Here is a 21984-nt window from a genome sequence, read left to right as displayed (position 1 = left end):
TTAAATCTAAATATTAAAGTATTTGGCTCTGTGATGAACACCATAGCAAATCCACAAATCTGAATGGCTATTTAAAATTATTTTAAAATAGTTTAGAAAGTAGCAGCTGTTTTATTAATGGGGTTTACAGGGTAAGGGCTGCAGTTTAGCGCCATCTGCTGTCAGAGAGTGAATGTGCTTTCATTCAGCGTGTCTCTCACATGTTCCCCCATGTGCTTCTCGTGCGTGCTTGTTTACATCAGAGCGCATGCTTCTTTCAAGCAGCATACAGCGGTGTTGTGCATTTTGAGCAGTTGATGGGAAAAATATTCTTAAAATGCATTCCAAATTCTGAATAATTTGTTATATCTAATTATTCACGGTATTTAGAAGTGCCCACGATAACAATACCGTGCATATTCATTACCGAATACCGGCACAAGTCTAATCTCAATAAATTAGAATGTCGTGGAAAAGTTCATTTCAGTAATTCAACTCAAATTGTGAAACTCGTGTATTAAATAAATTTAATGCACACAGACTGAAGTAGTTTAAGTCTTTGGTTCTTTTAACTGTGATGATTTTTGCTCACATTTAACAAAAACCCACCAATTCACTATCTCAACAAATTAGAATACTTCATAAGACCAGAAAAAAAAAAAAAAATTACATTTTTAGTGAATTGTTGGCCTTCTGGAAAGTATGTTCATTTACTGTATATGTACTCAGTACTTGGTAGGGGCTCCTTTTGCTTTAATTACTGCCTCAATTCGGCGTGCCTTGGAGGTGATCAGTTTGTGGCACTGCTGAGGTGGTGTGGAAGCCCAGGTTTCTTTGACAGTGGCCTTCAGCTCATCTGCATTTTTTGGTCTCTTGTTTCTCATTTTCCTCTTGACAATACCCCGTAGATTCTCTATGGGGTTCAGGTCTGGTGAGTTTGCTGGCCAGTCAAGCAGGCCAACACCATCGTCATTTAACCAACTTTTGGTGCTTTTGGCAGTGTGGGCAGGTGCCAAATCCTGCTGGAAAATGAAATCAGCGTCTTCAAAAAGCTGTCAGCAGAAGGAAGCATGAAGTGCTCCAAAATTTCTTGGTAAACGGGTGCAGTTTTCAAAAAACACAATGGACCAACACCAGCAGATGACATTGCACCCCGAATCATCACAGACTGTGGAAACTTAACACTGGACTTCAAGCAGCTTGGGCTATGAGCTTCTCCACCCTTCCTCCAGACTCTAGGACCTTGGTTTCCAAATGAAATACAATCATCTGAAAAGAGGACTTTGAATCACTGGGCAACAGTCCAGTTCTTCTTCTCCTTAGCCCAGGTAAGACGCCTCTGACGTTGTCTGTGGTTCAGGAGTGGCTTAACGAGGAAAGTGAAAAAGTGAAAGTGACGTGACATACAGCCAAGTATGGGGACCCATACTCGGAATTCGGAGTCCGACTCTCTAACCATTCCTTGTGAAGTTCACTCAAATTCTTGAATAGATTTTGCTTGACAATCCTCATAAGGCTGCGGTTCTCTCGGTTGGTTGTGCATCTTTTTCTTCCACACTTTTTCCTTCCACACAACTTTCTGTTAACATGCACTTTGTGAACAGCCAGCTTCTTTGGCAATGAATGTTTATGGCTTACCCTCCTTGTGAAGGGCGTCAATGATTGTCTTCTGGACAACTGTCAGATCAGCAGTCTTCCCCATTATTGTGTAGCCTAGTGAACCAAACTGAGAGACCATTTTGAAGGCTCAGGAAACCTTTGCAGGTGTTTTGAGGTGATTAGCTGATTGGCATTTCACCATATTTTAATTTTTTCTGAGATGAATTGAGATAAATTGGTGGGTTTTTATTAAATGTGAGCCAAAATCATCACAATTAAAAGAACCAAAGACTTAAACTACTTCATTCTCTGTGCACTGAAGTTTCACAATTTGAGTTGAATTACTGAAATAAATGAACTTCTAATATTCAATATGGTAAAAAATATTGTGCATTTCTAGCAAGAGCTGTTCTCTAAAAACCTCATGTTGATCGTTCACTAATTTGAAATCCTACATGTCCCTCCACTCAAGTCAAAGATATGACTGAACCCATAAACACATAAACACGTTTACCCCCATAAAGTCAACAGCTGCAACCACCGTACAGCTTAAGTCACTGTAAAACACATTACTATACTACAATAACTCTACACCATAACCAAATGTGAGCCGCATGCAAAGAGCACAGTGTGATCCGCCTGGAGATCCAGCTCTTCCAACATGTGACATATGCCAAATACATCATGGAGATTTCCAAGGCTGTGGAAGTCTGACACCATCTCCCCTATTTAGATTCCAGAACTCATGACTGAAGGGCACACATAAACCCAGCATTTAGACATAGACAATGACTTTATGTTGATGATCACCCTCTAGTAATACTAATGAAAAACATGAGGATTAGCATTTAGATGAAAGTAGTATTCCGGTTAAAGCTGGGGCTCAGATGTCAAAGGCTTATGTTCAGTACTGTGGTCAAAGACACTGACAAAGACTAATATTAGCATTGTAACTGAAGCCAGTGGAGACAAGTGTTGCAAACAGGATTTAGCTAGTTAACTAACAAGCTAAAGCTAACTTACCTTGACTCAGGCTGAGAGCCATGTTCCCTGAATTCAGTACTTCATCAAAACGGCTCAAAATGTTCTGTAACCTGAAACACAGAACAATATTAATATTAAAACTATACAAACTCAATAAACAGCACATAATTTTAATGTGAATATTTTGAACATAATTTTGCCATCTTAAGCAAGAAAACAATCACAAACTAAGGCATTATGAAGTGTAAAGTTGGGCAATATCAAATATACACAATGATTTTGCTTGCGATATACAGTTAAGCAACAGTGAATTTCAGCAAGGATGCATTACATTTCTTAAATGTGACAGTAAAGAGATTAATATTACATAAGATTTATTTTTCAAATAAATGTTGTTCTTTTGAGCTTTCTATTCAAAGAATACTGTTTCCACAAAAATATTAAGCAGCACAACTATTTTCAACACTTATATTAAGAAATGTTTCTTGAGCACCAAATCAGCATATTAGAATGATTTCTGGAGTATCACCACCAGAATAAATTGCATTTAAAAATATACTGAAACAGAAAATAATTTTAAATTATAATATTTCTTTTACTTTTTACTGCATCTTTGACCAAACATGATGTAACCTGAATGAGCATAAGATACTCCTAAAACATTTGTTTAAGTCTTTCCAACCGCAAACTTTTGAACGGTAGTATACATACGAATATCAATAAAAAGGCCCAAAAATACTGAGATTTCTTTTCTTTTTTTGTAATATCGCCCACCCTAATAGGATGATATAGTGCAATGACAATGCAATAAATGTGTTTCTTTCTCTTGCACTGAACAACTAATAGGGTTTTTGAAGTAACACATCTTGCACACTTCAAAAAGAATAAAAAAATAAATAAAACTGTGGCAAATGCAACAAAGGCCTTAATCTGTCCATCACAATAATGCTGCTTCTGTTTAAAACATAAACAGATACAGACAAGTTTGCCGTTCTACATGTTCATGCGGAGCCCAAACAACGTCACTCACAGAAGATGTTATGCTTAGCAGCTTTAACAGCCTTTAATTTACTTTTTTCCTTCAAGCTTGAAAAATGTTTAAGCCATAAAGATATGTATTAAAGGCAATTACGATGCGAAGGTTAACCTAATACCACACGGATGAACCACTAGCACAGTGCAACAAATGAGTGCATTACAAAAAAAATACCAAATTTAAAATGCAGTGTGCACTTAAGTCATAGCTTAATTACTATCCTTGAAGTGCCTGCCAAGACTATTTTCAGCGCAACGAACAATTAACAAGACACTACAGCCCAATTACTGTCCCTCACCGGTCCAATGTATAGCAGATCGAATAAAGTGCAGCTACAAAATGTCAAGAATGATGATTAAAACCTTTATGAGACTGAACGATATTTGGTAAGTATGCAAGACCAGCAGACCATCACAAAGACAACCATGAACTAATAACCTGCAATAATGTGCACACGCTTACTTTCTCACATGCAATATGCATGTAAATGCACATTCAAGGCCACATGTGAAATGTTGCATGTGTGTGCTTAACGCAGTGCTTGCAGTGCAGACGAATCAGGCATGTTTATACACACACACACACACACACAAACAAACACACACACAGATCATCAATCCCTATTAACACACCCGATTTAGGATCTCTGCTCTTTCTATTCAAAATGGTGCAGCTGCAGATGACACAAGAGGCTAAAAAGCAATGAGACAGAGAGAAAGTGAATAAACAGCCACAAATGAGAAGAAAGAGAGAACATGCGACGAGAGGAAGAAAGAGAAAAGGGTACAGAGGGACGGCATGCGAGGTCCCACCCACCTGCTCAGACATACTGCCCTTCATATGTGGCCGAGGAGCGCTGAAAAGAATCAACTGCTGTGTGTCTGCATGTGCGCCACAGAAAACTAAGAAACTGCCCACCGGTGTGTGTATGTGTGTCTGAGAGATAGACAGTGTAAGGATTCTATTCCCCTTTACATAACCTCCTGTCTGGAACACACACCAGTGGGAGGGGCTAAAGCTGTGGAGCTCAGAGACAGGGCTCCCAGCCTCCCACCCCTCCCCCTTTCAGACACGGGCACACACACACTTCAGCACTGATCCATTCCCCCTCTCCTCACTGCAGCCCCCCGCGTCTTGCCTCGGTTCAGTCAGTTCAGATTGCCCTTTTGCTCGCTTTCCTTCCTGTTTTGACTGACACGCCCCCAAGCTCACAGCCCTGTCCTTTTAAACTGTATCCATGTCAACAATATGCATGTCCTTTCTTGTAGCCATTATCTCTTGGTCAGATGAGGGCAGTGCAGACACTGAATTACAGTATTTGTATGTAAGGTAGCTTAGAGTGATTTTTGGCTTGTGTGCCCACCCTTGAGTGTGTGTGTGTGTGTGTGATCATATCATATCATATCATATCATATCATATCATATCATATCATATCATATCATATCAATGTGATGTGATGCAACAGGATTCCAAAGGCAAAATGTAAGAGACAAACAACATCGAACCCTCACAAAATTATACATGCAGAAAGAAAGTATGACCTCAAATACTCTATACTAATTCATGTATATTTGTTATACAGTATTTGTTACTGGATGGTATTAGGATTTTTTTTAAAACAATTTTGCATATATATTGTTCAAAATTCGATATTCAAAAGGGATCCACTGATAATAAAATTCTGGCTGATACTATGAGCAGTAAAAAAAAAAAAAAAATAATAATAATTTTCCTTGTTGATAAACGCTAAATAATGAGTTTAAAATTCTATACTAATTTAACTAATGTTTTTTTTTTTAAATTAAAGATAAAGATACTAATATATCACTAATATATCCAAGTCACCTTTATTTATATAGTTATTAAATATGAGGCAAACTCTGCTGTAAAGCAGTCATTATTCAGTCAGTTCAGTTGCTGATTCAAATTAATTCAGCAACAGTATCAATGTTGCAAAATGTATAAACTATGAACAAATTTGATTCACCTATAAAGCAGCTCTACAGAAGAACTTATAGGATAATTTTTAGAATTTAAAATGACTTTTTGAAGTTGTAACTGCATTGATTTTATTAAAATTTGTATATTTTTAAAAATATATTGTTAAATATATCAAATATATTTGTGCATATATAAACTATTTTTTAATAAAAATACATTTATAAATATGAACAAAATATAAAATATATTTGCGTGTGTGTCATATATATATATATATATATATATATATATATATATATATATATATATATATTTGCATGTATATATATATATATATATATATATATATATATATATATATATAGAGCACACAGAATGAGAAGCGCAGCACCGCGCCGCACCACATCTAGGACAATTCGTACAACACAGTGTAGCTGGGCGCCACGGACAGACAGCGAACGGCGCCGCCAGTATGTGTGTACACTCATAGAAAATAATGTGTTCAAATTTTAAATACGTGGCGCGACACTGCGCTTCTCATCCAGTGTGCGACCGCCATATCTGCTAGTAGGGAGGAATAATTAGCTTACTGCTTATTTTATTTAAAACTTTATGCTGATTGTGCATGTAGTTTGCCATTAGTTGCAATTACAATCTGAAAAGACTTTTTGCTACCTGTTAATTTGCATGACACCGACAACGCAAAGTAACATCTTTCTTTTATTCTACTTTCCTTTCCTCTCTCCAACACTTTCAACATGTGCTTTCCTTATATTCCTGTTGTCTCTCAACAAAAACTCTTACACAACACGCAAGACATGGCGAAGGGCTCTAGAGTGCGACCAACTTGGTCGCACATGCGACCTAATTTCTCAATGGTCTCACCGGTGCGACCAGCCGTTCGAGGAAAAAAAAAAAGTCTCTGCGACTCTGAAAGTCTCCCAGTGGTTCAACAACAGACACTAGAGCACCGCATTTCAGCCCGAGCCCGACAGACCCTGACTTTTTTACGCCCCTTGAGCCTGGCTTCGGGATAATTTTCACGTCATAGTTCAGACGCGGGCAGGGCCTCCCGCCTGCTTTAGACTTCTCCTTACTTTTATATTTTAGACATCCATCAATTAGTGCTGAAAAAAAAAATGCTGTGCTGGTGGAAACAACACGAGACCATGCTACAGACACTGTCAAGAGCGGCCCGACGGTGTTTAGTGTCCCGCAGCAGCAGCGCAGCTGAACAGTTCTGCGTTCAAATGCACGCAATAGGCTCAGGCTTGCCGCAAAGCACCGGTAAAAGTAATTACCAGGGGTGACAGGGGGAATAGTAAGGAGATATTTGAATTATGACGCCGTATCTAATGAAAAAAAATGCAAGTGATCACGCTGGCGTCTCCATGTCCTGAAGCGTCTCCGCACAAACTATTGGATATTGTGCACATTTATCTGGGTCTAATGTTTAAACATTGTTATATGCTTGAACTGTTTTATATCTATAGATTTTATTTTAGGCGAGTCGTGATGATTTGAGAAGGCTAAATTGATCAAACATAGGCTCACTGTCTAACGTTTGCCGCTTGGTCGTTACTTAAAAAAAAAAAACTAAAACTTATATTTAACAAACAAAAAATGCTCCAAACATTTTTCTAAATTAACTTAATAAAAAAACAAAATAAAAAAACAAAATGAAATATAATCACTTTGCTATTAAATACAAAACTGAACTATTTAAATAGCTGAGACATTAGTATAAGCTGTTTAGCTGTCCAAATCAGACACTAGAGCATCCCTTCATTCAGACACAGTGGAAGATCTGATAAGAATCAGTGTAGAGGGGCCAAGTCTGGAAGATTTTGATGCTAGAGAGAGTGTGGCCAGCTGGTTTAGCCAAGGCCAAAGAGCAAGAAGGCCAAATTACAGGAGTTGGCCATCCGAGGGGAGTGCAGTGGAGGATAGTCCATAAGACATTGAGCCATGAGATGTTCAGTTTGAAGCCTTTAAAACACTTAATTTAGATTTTCTTTTTATTTCATTTATCTTGAGAAGTTTTAAGTTTAAATTTCAGCACAGTGAAGCACTTTAAGCACCAAAACTTTTTCAGTAAGTTACCTTTCTTCTAGAATTGTGCTTCAAATAAAGAACTTTATGTTGACCAGACTGTTAGTTAATCATTTACAAGTCAATATGCCTATATGGACAGCGATTTAAAAAAAAAGTGAACTTGTAAAAATGCGGTGTTAAATGCAATGCGGTCGAAAATTTGGGTGCACCTAACTTTTGTGCTGGTGCACCTAAGAAAAAAAGTTAGGCGCACCAGTGCAACCAGTGCAAAAAGTTAGTCTAGAGCTCTGATGGTGCAATCAGGCTAACCTGTGTCCTATCCACACTTCTTCTATTTCACCCTTTTCTTTTTCTACGGGTCTCTGGAATTGTCAGTCAGCTGTCAACAAAGCTGACTTTATTCCAGCCTTTGCTACTCAGTCAGCTCTTAGTCTCATTGCTATACTGATGCCATGCAGCTCTACCTCTCATTTGAACCAGATGATTCAACGGTACCTGGTTGGCTCTCAGACTGCCTGATGGACATCTCGGCATGGATGAAAGACCATCACCTGCAGCTCAACCTGGCAAAGACAGAATGTCTCATCTTCCCAGTCACCCCATCAGTACAGCAGCAGTTTACAATCCAAATGGGCTCATCAATGATAATCCCATTTGGCCAGGAATCTTGGGGTGATCCTTGATGATCAGCTGACCTTTAAAGATCACATTGTAAAAACAGCACGATCATGCAGGTTTGTATTACACAACATCAGGAAAATCAGACCCTTCCTAACAGAGCATGCAACACAGCTTCTCGTCCAGGCCCTTGTCATTTCTAGGTTGGACCATTGCAATGCTCTTCTGGATGGACTCCCAGCATGTGCAATCAGACCTCTGCAAATGATTCAGAATGCAGCAGCATATCTTGTTTTCAATGAGTCCAAGAGAGCCCATGTCACACTGCTTCTCATCTCTCTGTACTGGCTTCCAGTCGTGGCTCGCATCAAGTTCAAGACATTGGTGCTTGCCTAAAGAATGGGCTCTGCACCCTCCTACCTTCACTCTCTCTTATGCGTCTACATCTCCTCCAGAAGCCTGCAGTCGGTAAACGAGCAGCGGCTTGTGGTCCCATCGCAGAGAGGACCGTACCCTGTTGATGGAATGACCTACCTAACTCTATCCAGACAGCCGAATCCCTCACAGTCTTCAAGAAACAACTGAAAACTCATCTCTTTCGTTAGCATTTAACTGCCTCCAATAATAATAATAATAATAATAATAATAATAATAATAATAATAAAAAAAAAAAAAAAAAAAAAAAAAAAAAAGAGTAAAAAAAATTATATGTCTTCACTTTTTCTATTATCCTCCTGTGCTTGCTTTTTACCATTTTGAACGATGACTGAAACCTTGTATAATGGGCACTTCTTGTGTTTATTGCCATCTTATGATACATCACTTGTTGTATTTCTCAACTGTAAGTCGGTTTGGATAAAAGCTTCTGCCAAATGAATAAATGTAATGATGTGTCAGAGTCATAACTGTATCACACACCAGGCAATCTGACAAATCATGCCACAGCTATGGAAACCAGGTGGAACATGTGCGTCATTCCAGGCCCTATATAGTTCAGTTTGCATTGAAACATCTGGATTACACAAAACATGAATCATTCTGAACTTTAAATCTGATTCCTGAGAAAATTTATATAGTGCAACAGTGCCAAAATCTAGGACCATGAAGCCATAAGAGGAAAAAAACAACACAGATTCCTCCAGAAATTAATCCATTATGTACATAAAAAAAAAAAAAACACTTGATTCAGCATCAACCACTGGCATTAGAAAACTGATTGTGAAATGTTCAAGATGCAGCCAGTGGAGTCTGTCCAAGCGCCTTAAGGATCTTACATCAGAGAGAGAGGAATGCAGGAGTATTAGACAGGCTTCAAAAACGTATTTTATCAACAGCACACACTGATGTATGGTGGCCATGAAGTGCAAAACAGATTACAATTCTGAAAACAAGAATTGAAAAAGGAGAAAAAAAAAAGTTCGGCAAAAGGTGGGATCGAACCCGGGTCGATCCCGTCAAAAGGCTTAACCACCTGCGCCACTGGAGCTGACAAAATACCAATGCCAAAATGCTAAGGCAGGTTTTTTTTTTTTTTTATTCCATAGTAAGCGCAATTCATACAATACATTTAAACCGAGCTACTTTAAGATCATCTCCGAACTTTCTACCACAACTCGGCTGTTTTTTGGCTGGTTCTTTCTGTATACGTTGATTGACAGATGTCACGTCCAGTCAGCGGTGAGTAATCCCAAACCAATAGCGCTGTCTCAGACTATACCTAGCTCTTCCAGTTTGTCTGATTTGTCGTCGTGTTTTCTGACTTGTTATTTTGTTTTCGAATTTGTCTGTGTTTTTGACTTGTTATAATGTTTTCTGAATTGTTTTTTTGTTTGTTTTTATATTTGCATTTGCGTTTGTAATTTGTTATTTTGTTTTCAGAATTGTAATCTGTTTTGCACTTCATGGCCACCGTACTGATGTCATCCTGCAAGATTTTATCAGATTACAAGGAATCCTTTTAAACACAATGTAAATAGACTGTCATCATTCTATAACAGGAAACCCATGAGTTAATTTCTTGGAATGTATACAGTACACATATCACAAAGATTTCAAATGACCTCCTTTTTTTGAATGTCCAGACTGTAATAGAGTGGATGTACTGACATTTTCAATAGAACTGCAATGACAGACTAATAAATAGAGTTCTGTAATAATCTAATGCTGTGTCAGTGCTCTTTGGATTTTTATTCAATCAGAAGGCTGATCTCAAGAGAAAATTGTCAAGTAATCCATCCAAGGGCTTCGTGTGGAAAGATAATTAATATGTTCATAGGTTCTGATTTACAAAAAGCTTTTGTGAATAAAAACATGCAAACTTCTTTGCATACACAAAATGTCCACACTAATCTATTAATGTAGTCTAGTGAAGATGTATATATTAAAATGCAGGCCAGTATCAATTAAAGTTTCACCTGCAAAATGAATTCATTACATGATAGTAACAGTTTGCGCAAAAATAAAGATTAAAATATTTTTTTTATATCCTAAATAATTAATTAGTGTAAATAATGTTGTTTTGTTTTTGATTTGTGGATTCAACTGAAATTAGTTTTGTTCTGCAACTGTTCCAAAATATTTACAATTTGATAAAATACACACAAAAATATAAACAGGCTATGCACTACAAACATGTTATTCTGTCATATTTAAAGAAATAGTTTGCACCAAAAATGAAAATTTGCTGAAAACCCTCCAGCCATCCAAGATGTTGAGGAGTGTGTTTTTTCATCAGAAAAGATTTTGAGAAATTCAGCATTACATTACTTGCTCACCCATGGATCCTCTGCAGTGAATGGGTGCCAGAATGAGTTTAAACAGCTGATAAAAACATCACAATAATCCACATGTAAACTAAATGACTCCAATATGTCAATTAACATCTTTTGAAGCAAAAAGCTGCATGTTTGTAATAAACAAATCCACTATTAAGGCCTAACATAAAATTGTTGTTTCCGGCTAAAATAAATAAAGAAGTCCCTTTTCCATAATTTTGCTTTCTTCAGTGAAAAAGTCATAACACCTGATAGAGGAAAGTAATCTAAACAGATAAAGCACCATTCACAAGTGTCCAAAAACAGTTAAAAACAAAACAAACCCTGATTTAATCAAATATCTCAGTGGATTTTAAATGGAGAGCACAACAGTGGATGGACTTTTTCACTGGAGGAAGTGTAATCATCAGTTAAGTCTAGTATTTTGGCCAGAATCCATGGTTTAAAGTTAAAAAGTCTTAATGATACATTTGTTTCTTACAAACTTGCAGCTTTTCACTTCACAAGATGTTAATTCTGAGTATGGGTCACCATACTTGGCTTTATGTCACGTCACTTTAATGTACTGAAGTCATGTGGATTATTGTGGTGATGTTTCTGGCGGCACCCATTCACTGCAGACGATCCACTGGTGACCAAGAGATGTAATGCTAAATATCTCTTTTTCTTTTCTGTTCTGATAAAAAAAAAAAACTTGGATGGCCTTAGGTTGAGTACATTTTTTAGCAAATTTTCGCACAAACAATCTGGTAGCTCGAAGTCATTAAAACTGACTCATGGAGTAATTATATCAATCCTGAAACTGTCAAAACAACTGTGGTGTGGGTATAACACGTGAGTGCGTTTGAGACGAAATGATGCTCGTTGGCTTATCACAGTGTCATTAAATTGATAAAACTAAGATTTGTAGAAAGTTTGCGCATTTAACAGTAAATCACACTAACCGTGCAGATGGTAGATCTCTTTTGTTGAGGTCTATTCTCACTTTCTCTCCTACATGCCGATACACCTCCACTAGGCTTGTCATAGCTGCCTCCCGTACCTGTGGAACACAAAAGATCGATCCTATTACAATCCCAGTCACACTGAAAATTCACTCATTTGCTATGAGAGCAGGTGACATGAGTGACAGCAACCGATTACATTGCTGTCTATGTGAACACTGATTTTTACATACACTACTGTTCAAATGTTTGGGGTTGGTATATTTTCTAATGTTTTTGAAAGAAGTCTCTCATGAACACCAAGGCTGATTTATTTGATCTAAAACACAGTAAAAACAGTAATATTGGGAAATTTTATTACAATTTAAATAACTGTTTCCTATTTTAATACACTGACAAAAATTTGGTCTAGGATTTACTTTTTCTGTTATTTGTGAAATTTGCTAGCAACTTTTAAGTGAAAATTGTTTCAAAGAAATGACAAGTAAAATTAAATCAAACATGAAATTTTTAAGTAGAAAGACTGAAATAGTATTTTCTTATGAAACTTTAATTTACAACTTTGAAAAATAATTTTTACAGCGTGTTTTAACAATTTATTCCTATGATGGCAAAGCTGAATTTTTCATTAGCCATTACTTCATATTCCATATTCTCATTGTTTAAAGTTCAAACTAACAGCATTTATTTGAAATGGAAATCTTTTGATCAACCTAATGTATCCTTACTTAATATATTAATTTCTTTCAAAAAGAGTGGATTTTTCATTCCATTTTTCTAGATTTTACTTTTGACATCTCTTAAAGATCACTGTCTAGTTTCTCTCATCTCAACCTCTAAATCTAATGCTCTTCTCTGTGAGCGGCCCATTCGCCCAGCGGGAGCTTGAACTCAGCTGTACATGTCTAGAAACCTAACATTAGTGCGGACTGCCTCCCTCCCTCACACACACATACACATACACAAAGGACAGAAACAGAGAGTGCATCCAACTCTCTTGACTTTTTCACACACATTCCAAGCATTACATACATACACAGACACAGATTCATACCTGGGGGTTTTGGTCTCCTGTTAGCGAACAGAGATGTGGAACAAATTTACTCAAACTTAAGGGCTGAGCACCGTAACTAATAGAGAGAGAGAGAGAGAGAGAGAGAGAGAGACACAGTTCACAGCAAGTTCAAATATCCATGCATGTACATATACACAGTTGGATACATAAGCTTATTTTGCATTTAAAAACATGTATTTTGAGGAACGTTTCAGCTATGGACAATGAGCACTGGACTCCACTGACTTTCAGTATATGGACAAAAAAAACAAACCAAAAAAAAAAACCAGACATTTTTCAAAATAAGTCCAACAGGTTTGGATGGAATAACATGAGGTTGAGTAAACAATGACAGAATTGATCATTTCAGGCTTAACTACCCCGTAATGTAACACAAAACCAAAAAAACTGCAATTTCAAATCTGTTTTGTAATTAAAGCAAACTATATTGTACATAACTTATTATTATTATAATAACAATGTAGTCTAACGTTTTTTGGATTATGTGACAGCTCTTTTGTGTCAACAGTGAGGAGTAATGTTACTTAGAAACTAGTTTTGTTTGTATATGAGTGTTTATGTAGTGCTTCAGTGAGAATGTCTGTTAATCTGACCTTCCTGGTATCGATACAGGCAGGTAAGAGGATTACCTCAGTGGGCAGAGTTTGTTTACAATGTGTGACAGACAGGGAGCTTGTATTTGTGAATGTCTGTAGATTATATCTAAATATCAGTGAATTTAGATGTCAAAACGGGTTGCAACGTCTGAGATGATGAACTAACAGAAATCAGTCCTGTTGGTGATAAACCCAGGGGTGTGACTGCATCAAAATACTGTGATATGGAAGACCAGCGTCCCCTGTTGGACAAGACTTTCAGTGAAAATGTGGGTTTGTTTACAAAGTGAGAATGTATGGGATTGTATGAAGGACTTACGCATTTAGAGTGGCAACCAAGCACAAGCAGAGTCCCTCTCTACTGCGGAAGTTTTTGTGTTTGAAGCCAGAAAACAGCCTCTCCCAAACATACTACACAGAGACAGAGGAAAAGAAACAGTGTAACTCGTTCATTACATATCCATTACTGCAAAAGCAGAGAGAGAAAGAGATGATAAGCTATGAAGGAAATGAAGAATCACTGGCAGTAGTAACTAGCAAAAAGGATTAAATGTGGTTCTATTCACCCAGCAGCTCACATACACAAAAAATCTAGACAGTAGCATTATGATTTTTTTTTGTCAGTATGAATGGGTGTGATGATCATTTCAAACTGAACTGCCCTTTTGCTGTATCGTTAGCTCACCATGGGTGTTGCCGTCTGCTCCATCAGCTTCAAAATGAGTGCTTGTGCCTGTTCTCGAACCTGATCCTTCGCATCACCCAAACGGTCAACTAATGCAGGCACCACTGAGTGGGGAAAAAAAGCAAAAAAAGAGGTTTAAAAGGTGATCTAAAAATCCAGGTCTGCACACTTTTTAAAAAAAATAAAATCTCCAGGTTTGCTGTACTTGTTTGTAGGGCCCCATATTTTGTAATTATATCAATATTACTGTAATATACTACTACAACTAGTGGTCGACCGATATATCGCCATGGCTGATATATCGGCCGATATTTAGCATTTTTTTTAATATCGGCCGATAAGTTTTTCTGCGTGGCCGATGTGTTCGAGGTGGGGCTTTTATTTTGACGGCGCTGAGAAAGGCAGCGCCTGAGCGCATACAGCTCACATTCTCCCTCTTGTTCGCTGTTGTCATTAACAGTTCTGTCTAATACGGATAGAAGTCTGTCTAATAATATAGAATGGTTAAACAAAGGAATTAATGTATATGTTATGTATTATAATGTAATATAACGATTGCTTTTATATTATTAGTAATAGAAAGTCAAACATTATAATACTTTCTCGTCTGCCGTCAGCATTAAGCAGATACGCATTTATATCATTTAAACAAATCTTTGAATGGCTAATGAACTTTTAATTTCACAAACCTTGCAAATTTAGTCGAATCCAGCAGTGAGATCTTGTGAAGTGTGCATTTTTAACCAGCATGATCACGTGTTCTCTGCATTACGGTCGGTCCGTGTTAATTGAATGCTTTAAACTTTAAACTCGTGATTTCAAATTATGCTGCACTTTATGCATTTGCCCACTGCCATATTCATGTCATTTTCACTGTGTGCTGTATGTAAAATGAGTGTTACCCTTGCTTTATTTGAAAAATATGATTCCCAATGCACACAAACTTCCCAAAATACTGAGTGCACTGTTGGTTACAGTGTTTACTTCCTTTGTAATTATATTTTTATTAAATATTTATTTATTTTTGAAAAATGCTTTGTCTAAAGTATAAGCATGTTTATTTTACACATTTATTTTTTTAATCCATTTTCAAATGATTTCAAATTTCTTAAATATGAATAAATATTAATAAATAATAAATATTTAATAAATAATTAAATATATTCCTATTGTAATATTGTAAATTGTAATATGAATGTAATATTTTACTGTAAAAAAATTGTATAAGAAAATTATTATTATTATTATTTTATTTTACAGTACAACTGTAAAATTACAAATATAATATTTATGGTCGTCTTAATATTCAAATGTTAAACCATTAAGATTTTTGGCCAAAAACCTCAGGAAGATCACAAGCACTTCTCTGTGCAAGTTTGGGAAGATGGTTGGCGTATGTTGCATTTTCAAATATATGTTATAAGTGACCCAAACTAAGATCAGGGATGAGATCGTATGGACAGCATTTACTGTCAACCGAGTCGCTCTGAGATGCTGAAAACACTGAATCATGAGCAGCGCGCATGTCAATGAACACAGTACCGGCTTCATTCTAAAGCACATATATTTACTTAGCGCAGCCTTTGTGATTTGATGAGCACTCTAAGCCATATCGCAATTTCAGCTTTACATTTAATAAAACATACTTTTCATATCCCTGAATGCAATATGCAAATACAACCTTTTGTAAATCAAAGTTGATTCCCCCAAATATAAGTTTTTGAGTAACCCCAAGCAGTAACAATGGCTCAACCAATGGTGTGAGTTGGGGGCAGGTCTATCTGTTTGGCCAACCAATGACAGACAAATCCATTTATAACTACTAGAGGCCCTGACATATCGTAACTTTCTTCATACATTGTTGTACACCCCACACACTCAAACAGTCTCTTTGTGTGAAGTCATCTCATTCCTTCCTCTATACTCCATTTGTTCCATGTTTTCAAATGAATGAGGTATTTGATGAGTGAGGGGGGTCATCTGTTATTATCATAACCCGTTCCCATGGTAACAGGAGGAGGCGGGGCTCAAACAGCTGAGAGACAAGCACTGAGCCTGTGGATTGTGTCATGTACACAGCAAGTCATCCTGGCATTCCCCTTTCTGCTGATTATGCAGTGGAGGAGATCTTTAACTAATGCTGCTAATGAAGCTGTGACTTCAGTGGAACAAGCAACAAACATGCACACATTGCTTACCTGTGATGATATAACTTCTGAAGCGTTCTGTCAACCGGTCCACAAATGCGCTGACGATATCGATCCCCAGCAATGCAACCTGACACCAAACAAGAACGAGACAAATCAGCTGAAAACATCAAACCTCACTCCTCCTCTCACGCAGGCAAACTGTAGGACAGCACTTTCAAACACATGATTCTGCTTATTCAGTATCTGATAGGCCTGTGGTTGTAATTATATTTAAGTATAATTGTGATTGTTTTTATTTGGTCTTTATTGTTTTTTTTGTATTTTATAGGGGGGAGTGGTGAGTCAAAAGAAACAGAAGAGCACCAGTTTGGTTTTCATGCACTGTATAGCTTATATCATCTGAAGCCACTTCGTATCTTAATGCGAGGGACAGAATTATATTTACATTGTTAAATTTAAGTTTACAGAAATTGATCTTCCTTCTGTTGCAGCTGTCAGTTATTTTCCGCTCAGCATTCAAACAGCATGTCACGTTCATGTTGTTGTAGTTTGTTCTGTGATACTCTCTCTCCAAGATGATATATTCCCATTATAATACTTGATGTGTAGATAAAGGTCTCTCTCATTTCTCTTCTCTTCGTTTGTACCGTGTGGAGTGCAGCACTCTGCGACTTGTGTTGCTTCAAGCACATCATTCTGCACCCTGGATGTGCATAAGAGCTTTGTGCCACTCTGTTTGAAGCGTTTCACATTATCCAAGTTTTGCAAACAGAAAAATTATTAGAAGCTTTTATTTTTCTCATGATTTCTATCTTATTTTCATGAATGTATTTTGTAAGAATACAAACAGTTAACAGAATAAACTTGTTTAAATTGTATAATGTGCACCATAGATTTTTTTTCAAGATATTGTTTTTGCTGCTAAATTATACAGTCAGCTAGTTTAATTTCATGGCTATATTTTTATTCAAATGTAGTTTTTCTCTGTAATGAGGAAGTGAGTATTTAGTGGATTATGTTTAACAAAGGATTTAAAAAAAAAAAAAAGAGTGACTGTTAGATCCACAAACAGTATTGATATTCTTAATTTGGAATACTCTAAGTAATCTTACACTGCAAAATTATAACTCAAAGATTAAAAGATAACATCATAATTATTTACTGAACCCTTAATCACAATTATATAATGAAGCCATAAAAAAGACGATTAATCGTGATAATTAATTAATCGTCATAATCGCCAAAGCCCTTAAACAAACAATGAAATCGCAATAACGGTGATGATTTTTAGACAATTAATCGTCAGCCAAATTTCATAATCGTGACAGCTCTAGTATCCGATACAGTTTCTGTTACAGAGCTTTGTGTTGATGTGCACTGTGTCTTTAAGAAGGACTATTGTTATTGTGTGTGAGTGGGTGAATGAAAATAAGAGACTGTGAGACAGATTTTATTTGAGGATTGCGGTAGGATCGCTGCACTGTGTTTTTTGGCAGTGCAGGATGGAAGTTCACATTCCAGAGAAACAATCAAATATTCACTACATCCCAGAAGCTCCAGTTATGACCTATTTTAGGCAAAGCAGCCAGAGAGAATCCTGAGTAAGCACAATAGAGAGGGTGCACCTGAAAGGCAAAACTGGAAAACACCAAGGCATTTAATTTTGGAAACTGCTTAAATGTGTTTTAATTGGACAGCGTTCAACTACACACTTAAGGGATTAACCTAATTTTTTTCAAGTTAAAGGAATAGTTCCCTTTCAGAATGAAAATTCTGTCATCATTTACTCACCCCCCACTTGTTCCAAACCTGCAGGGCTGCACAATTCATTGAAATTAAATCGCAAAGGCGATAAATCGCGATTAGGCAGAAGTAAAGGGTGACAGAATTTTCATTCTAAAAGTGAACTACTCCTTTAATACAACCAGCAAGCATTTCTGGTTTCTTCCCTTGTGTGACTTATGGAGAAAACACTGTGTGTGTAAATCAAGTCCATTCTTAGATCATTTCTCAGTCTCACTGAGCTTTGTTAGCATCTAACTCTAAATGAAGCATCGCTTCTCGACCTGTTCTTACCAAAAACGGGACCTCTATTACAGATACATTAGATTTCAGAATTAAACATCATCATAAATGTATTTTTCGTCATTTTTTCATAAATGTAAATGTTTGGGGTGGGTAAGATTGTACTTATTTTATTATTATTTTTTTTTTTAAAGAAGTCTCTTACACTCACCACGGCAGCATTTATATCATCAAAAATACCAAAAATTACAATAAACACATTTTTTTATATATATTTTAAAATGTTATGTATTATTACCCTACCTCTCTTAATAATCAATTAAGAAACTGTAAAATGTTGCATTTAAATATACATAAATATAATATTGATATTAATAAATATATGCATTTAAAATATGAGATTTTCATATTTTTATTATAATTATACATTAATTGTAAAATAATTAAATTACAAAAATATAATTTAATAATAAATATATATGCACTTCATTACTACATTACTTTTTCGGTTGGTACAATTTTTTGAAATGTTTTTTAAACATTTTTTTAAACAATAAAAAACATTTTTACACTCACCAAGGCAGCAATTACATGATTAAAAATACAGTGAAAACGGTAATTTATGAATTATTACTAATTTTTAAAATAATAGTTTTTAAAATGTAGAATTTATACCTGTAATGACAAAACTGAAGTTTCAGCAGCCATTACTCCAGTCTTCAGTGTCACATGATCCTTCAGAAATCATTCTATTATCAATTATCAATTGTTATCAATTTCTCAGTTATGCTGCTAAATAAAATTCAGGATACTTTGATTTTTTTTTAAAAAAAGTTCAAAATAGCATTTATTTGAAAAATAAATATTTTGCAACATAATAAATGTCTTTGCTGTCATTTTTGATCAATTTAATGTGTACTTGCTGAAAAATGTAGGCTATTAATTTCTTTAAAATAAAATCTCATTTACCCTTAAGCCTTTAAACGACACTGTATATTAAATTGTAAAAATAAATAAAATTAAAACCAAATTATTTACAAAAATATTTTAGTGGAGAGACGAAAACAATCTACCAGATCTTCAACAAGAGGGCCAAAGAATTTGACTCCCTGCATTTATGCAGCTGTGTCTCCAATTCATGAATCACCCTCATCATTTCTAAAATCTGAGTCTGATGTCATAGCCATCTATTAACATCAGCCCCTGAAAACCAGAACTACCAGCTGAAGACAAAACACAGATGAATGTCTAAAGCTGCTTTTAAAACATCAGTACTCAATCATAGTTAATTTTTCGCTTCCCGTTTCAGTGTCACTGTTTGCAGAAGTGACCGGTTTTGCCTCAGCCTTGAACATCAGCAGCAGCATGAGCCAGCATAAAAGCTTCGGCTTGCATCCACCAGCCATTCAAACATGCTTGTCTTTTCAAGCTTTTCTTAATCAACATAACACACACACAAAAGCAAATGTAAATGGATTACTCGTATCAACTGCAGTGACATGTGCCTTTACAGCCCCAGTGTAACAGAACAATACCCCACGCGACCCTCCCCCATCCTCACAACACCCCCACCAGCAAATCCACTCTCTCCTAGACACAAATGAATATGTAATGCATGCACATTGATATTAATGTACTATTTAAACACCTTTTTCCCCAAACACTTCTACACACAGAAGCTTATTGTAAATACAATAAATACAATACAAAAAGGCACAGAAATGAATGTACAATCACATAAAACTGATGCATTTAGTGGTTTACGTGCAATAATACATTTTATGAGAATAAACTGTTAGGTTTGGCTCAAGACTGTCACTCCAGAAACATGCAGGCATCCTTCATAACATACGTGCCAAACGGCTTATAACACACCTTTTATGACACTTAATTTAAAGATACAACCCCAAAGCAGGTCACACGCTATGCAAACAGTGTACCTTGTAATTGCTGGAGTTGACCCATCCCGTCAGCTCATCTATGGTTTTGTCCAGGCGGGGTTTGTCCTGCTCCACATCCCAGGACCTCTGCGGGTCGCTCAGGTAGTCTATGAGATCCGGGCCGACCTGCAGCCGCCGGGTCACGTCCTTCTGCAAAACCTGCTGGTAAAAATAGTCCATGTTGTCATTTTCCTCCATCGGGACGCTTTGTGGTCAGTCCTCAGGTCGCGGCGAAACAATAACAACGACAGAGTGACTGTCAGAGTCGCGTAAACGGCACGAGAAACTGAAATGTGTACAAAGAGGAAGTCAAATACTGCGTTTAAAGACACTCCGAGGGCGGCTGAAGTCTGCTGTTTAGTGCATTAACGATTCAGTAACGGAAAATAAACAACTTTGACCAAGTTTCCCAGGAACGAAATAACTGTTCCCCCGAACGAAAGGTGTTTCCCCTGAACAACAACAAAGTGTGGGCGACCACGGACGCGAAGCAAAGTAAAAGAGATCCGCTGCGAGGCACGTATAAAAACAGTTGAAATGTATCGGCTAACTCGGCTAGCTTTTAACCCTTATGGTCGAGTATCCTGGGGCCTGCCGCCGGGGCTCTCCTCCCTCCAGGCGAACATTTCAGAAAAGCCCGCTTCCCGCCGCTCGGGTGATGAGTGGATGAGCCGCCGGGTCGCGCGCTACTTTCACGGCTCTCCTGTTTACACTTAATCCAAAAAATAATCCGCTATTTGACAGCTGCCTCCTGAGCTCACGACTCGATCTCAACCATTGGACCTCCAGTAGCCGTGATAGTTGAGTGTTGAATAGCAAACGATCCCGACGAAGAGTTGGGCCGAGGCCTTGGGGTCCTTCAACGCCGCACAGATGTCCAGCATGATGCCTGAATGAAAATATGCTCATTTAGTTCATTATTTATCAGAGGCTGTGCAGTGCGACAGCATCAGAATAGAGATAACGTACATGTTTATTATATAGTATCGAGAGCGACTATGCATATTTTATTGTTGTTGTTGTTATTATTATTAATATAATCAACCGGCTTCAATGAGAATTTATTTTTGATGATGATTATGGTTATTCCAGTAGGCCTATGTTGACACTTTTCCTTATGGTATTGTATTTGAATTTTCCTTAAAGTTGACTGAATCACATTTGGTAACTAAGTTGTTGCATATTTGAATATATTACTAAATTATTATTACTTCTTAATTATAACAGATCTCTTCTTATTGTAATAAATCACGCACATAGACTTTCAAATAACCATTTTGTCCATTTAAAAGCACCTAGAAGATTATACTTACTTTGAATAATGCACACGATTGTATCCATACAACACGAATTGTTTTTAAATATGCTCTTCCGTCTCCCCCTAGTGGCATTAAATGTTTGTCAAACGTAATTAATATGAATGAATGAATGAATGAATGAATGAATGAATGAATTGGCGATACATACCACATTAACAGAATGTACTAGATATTCTATACTACATATTATACTACAGAGCATGCTACACTTTTAGAGCCTATTTTACATACATATACACAGTATTACTTTGCAATATTATTAG

The 21984-nt window shown here is 36.7% G+C and overlaps 1 protein-coding gene across 1 annotated transcript in view; it reads right to left on the bottom strand.

Moving 5' to 3' along the window:
* LOC109067429 (CLIP-associating protein 2-like) overlaps nt 1-21285 on the bottom strand; it is a 57740-nt gene extending 36455 nt beyond the window's left edge. Inside the window, exons 1-7 of the mRNA XM_042777187.1 lie at nt 20403-21285; nt 16486-16564; nt 14288-14391; nt 13922-14013; nt 12986-13061; nt 11932-12029; nt 2602-2672 (exon numbers count right to left, since the gene is read on the bottom strand). Coding sequence (XP_042633121.1) covers nt 2602-2672; nt 11932-12029; nt 12986-13061; nt 13922-14013; nt 14288-14391; nt 16486-16564; nt 20403-20600 — 718 coding nt within the window. The 5' untranslated portion in view covers nt 20601-21285. The remainder of the gene's footprint in view (nt 1-2601; nt 2673-11931; nt 12030-12985; nt 13062-13921; nt 14014-14287; nt 14392-16485; nt 16565-20402) is intronic.
* Nucleotides 21286-21984: the final 699 nt, after the last annotated feature.

This window comes from Cyprinus carpio, chromosome A19, assembly GCF_018340385.1.
Source record: "Cyprinus carpio isolate SPL01 chromosome A19, ASM1834038v1, whole genome shotgun sequence".
NCBI classification, from domain to species: Eukaryota; Metazoa; Chordata; class Actinopteri; order Cypriniformes; family Cyprinidae; genus Cyprinus; species Cyprinus carpio.
The sequence above is the reverse complement of the archived record's forward strand: the minus strand, read 5'-3'. Positions and strand labels throughout refer to the sequence as shown.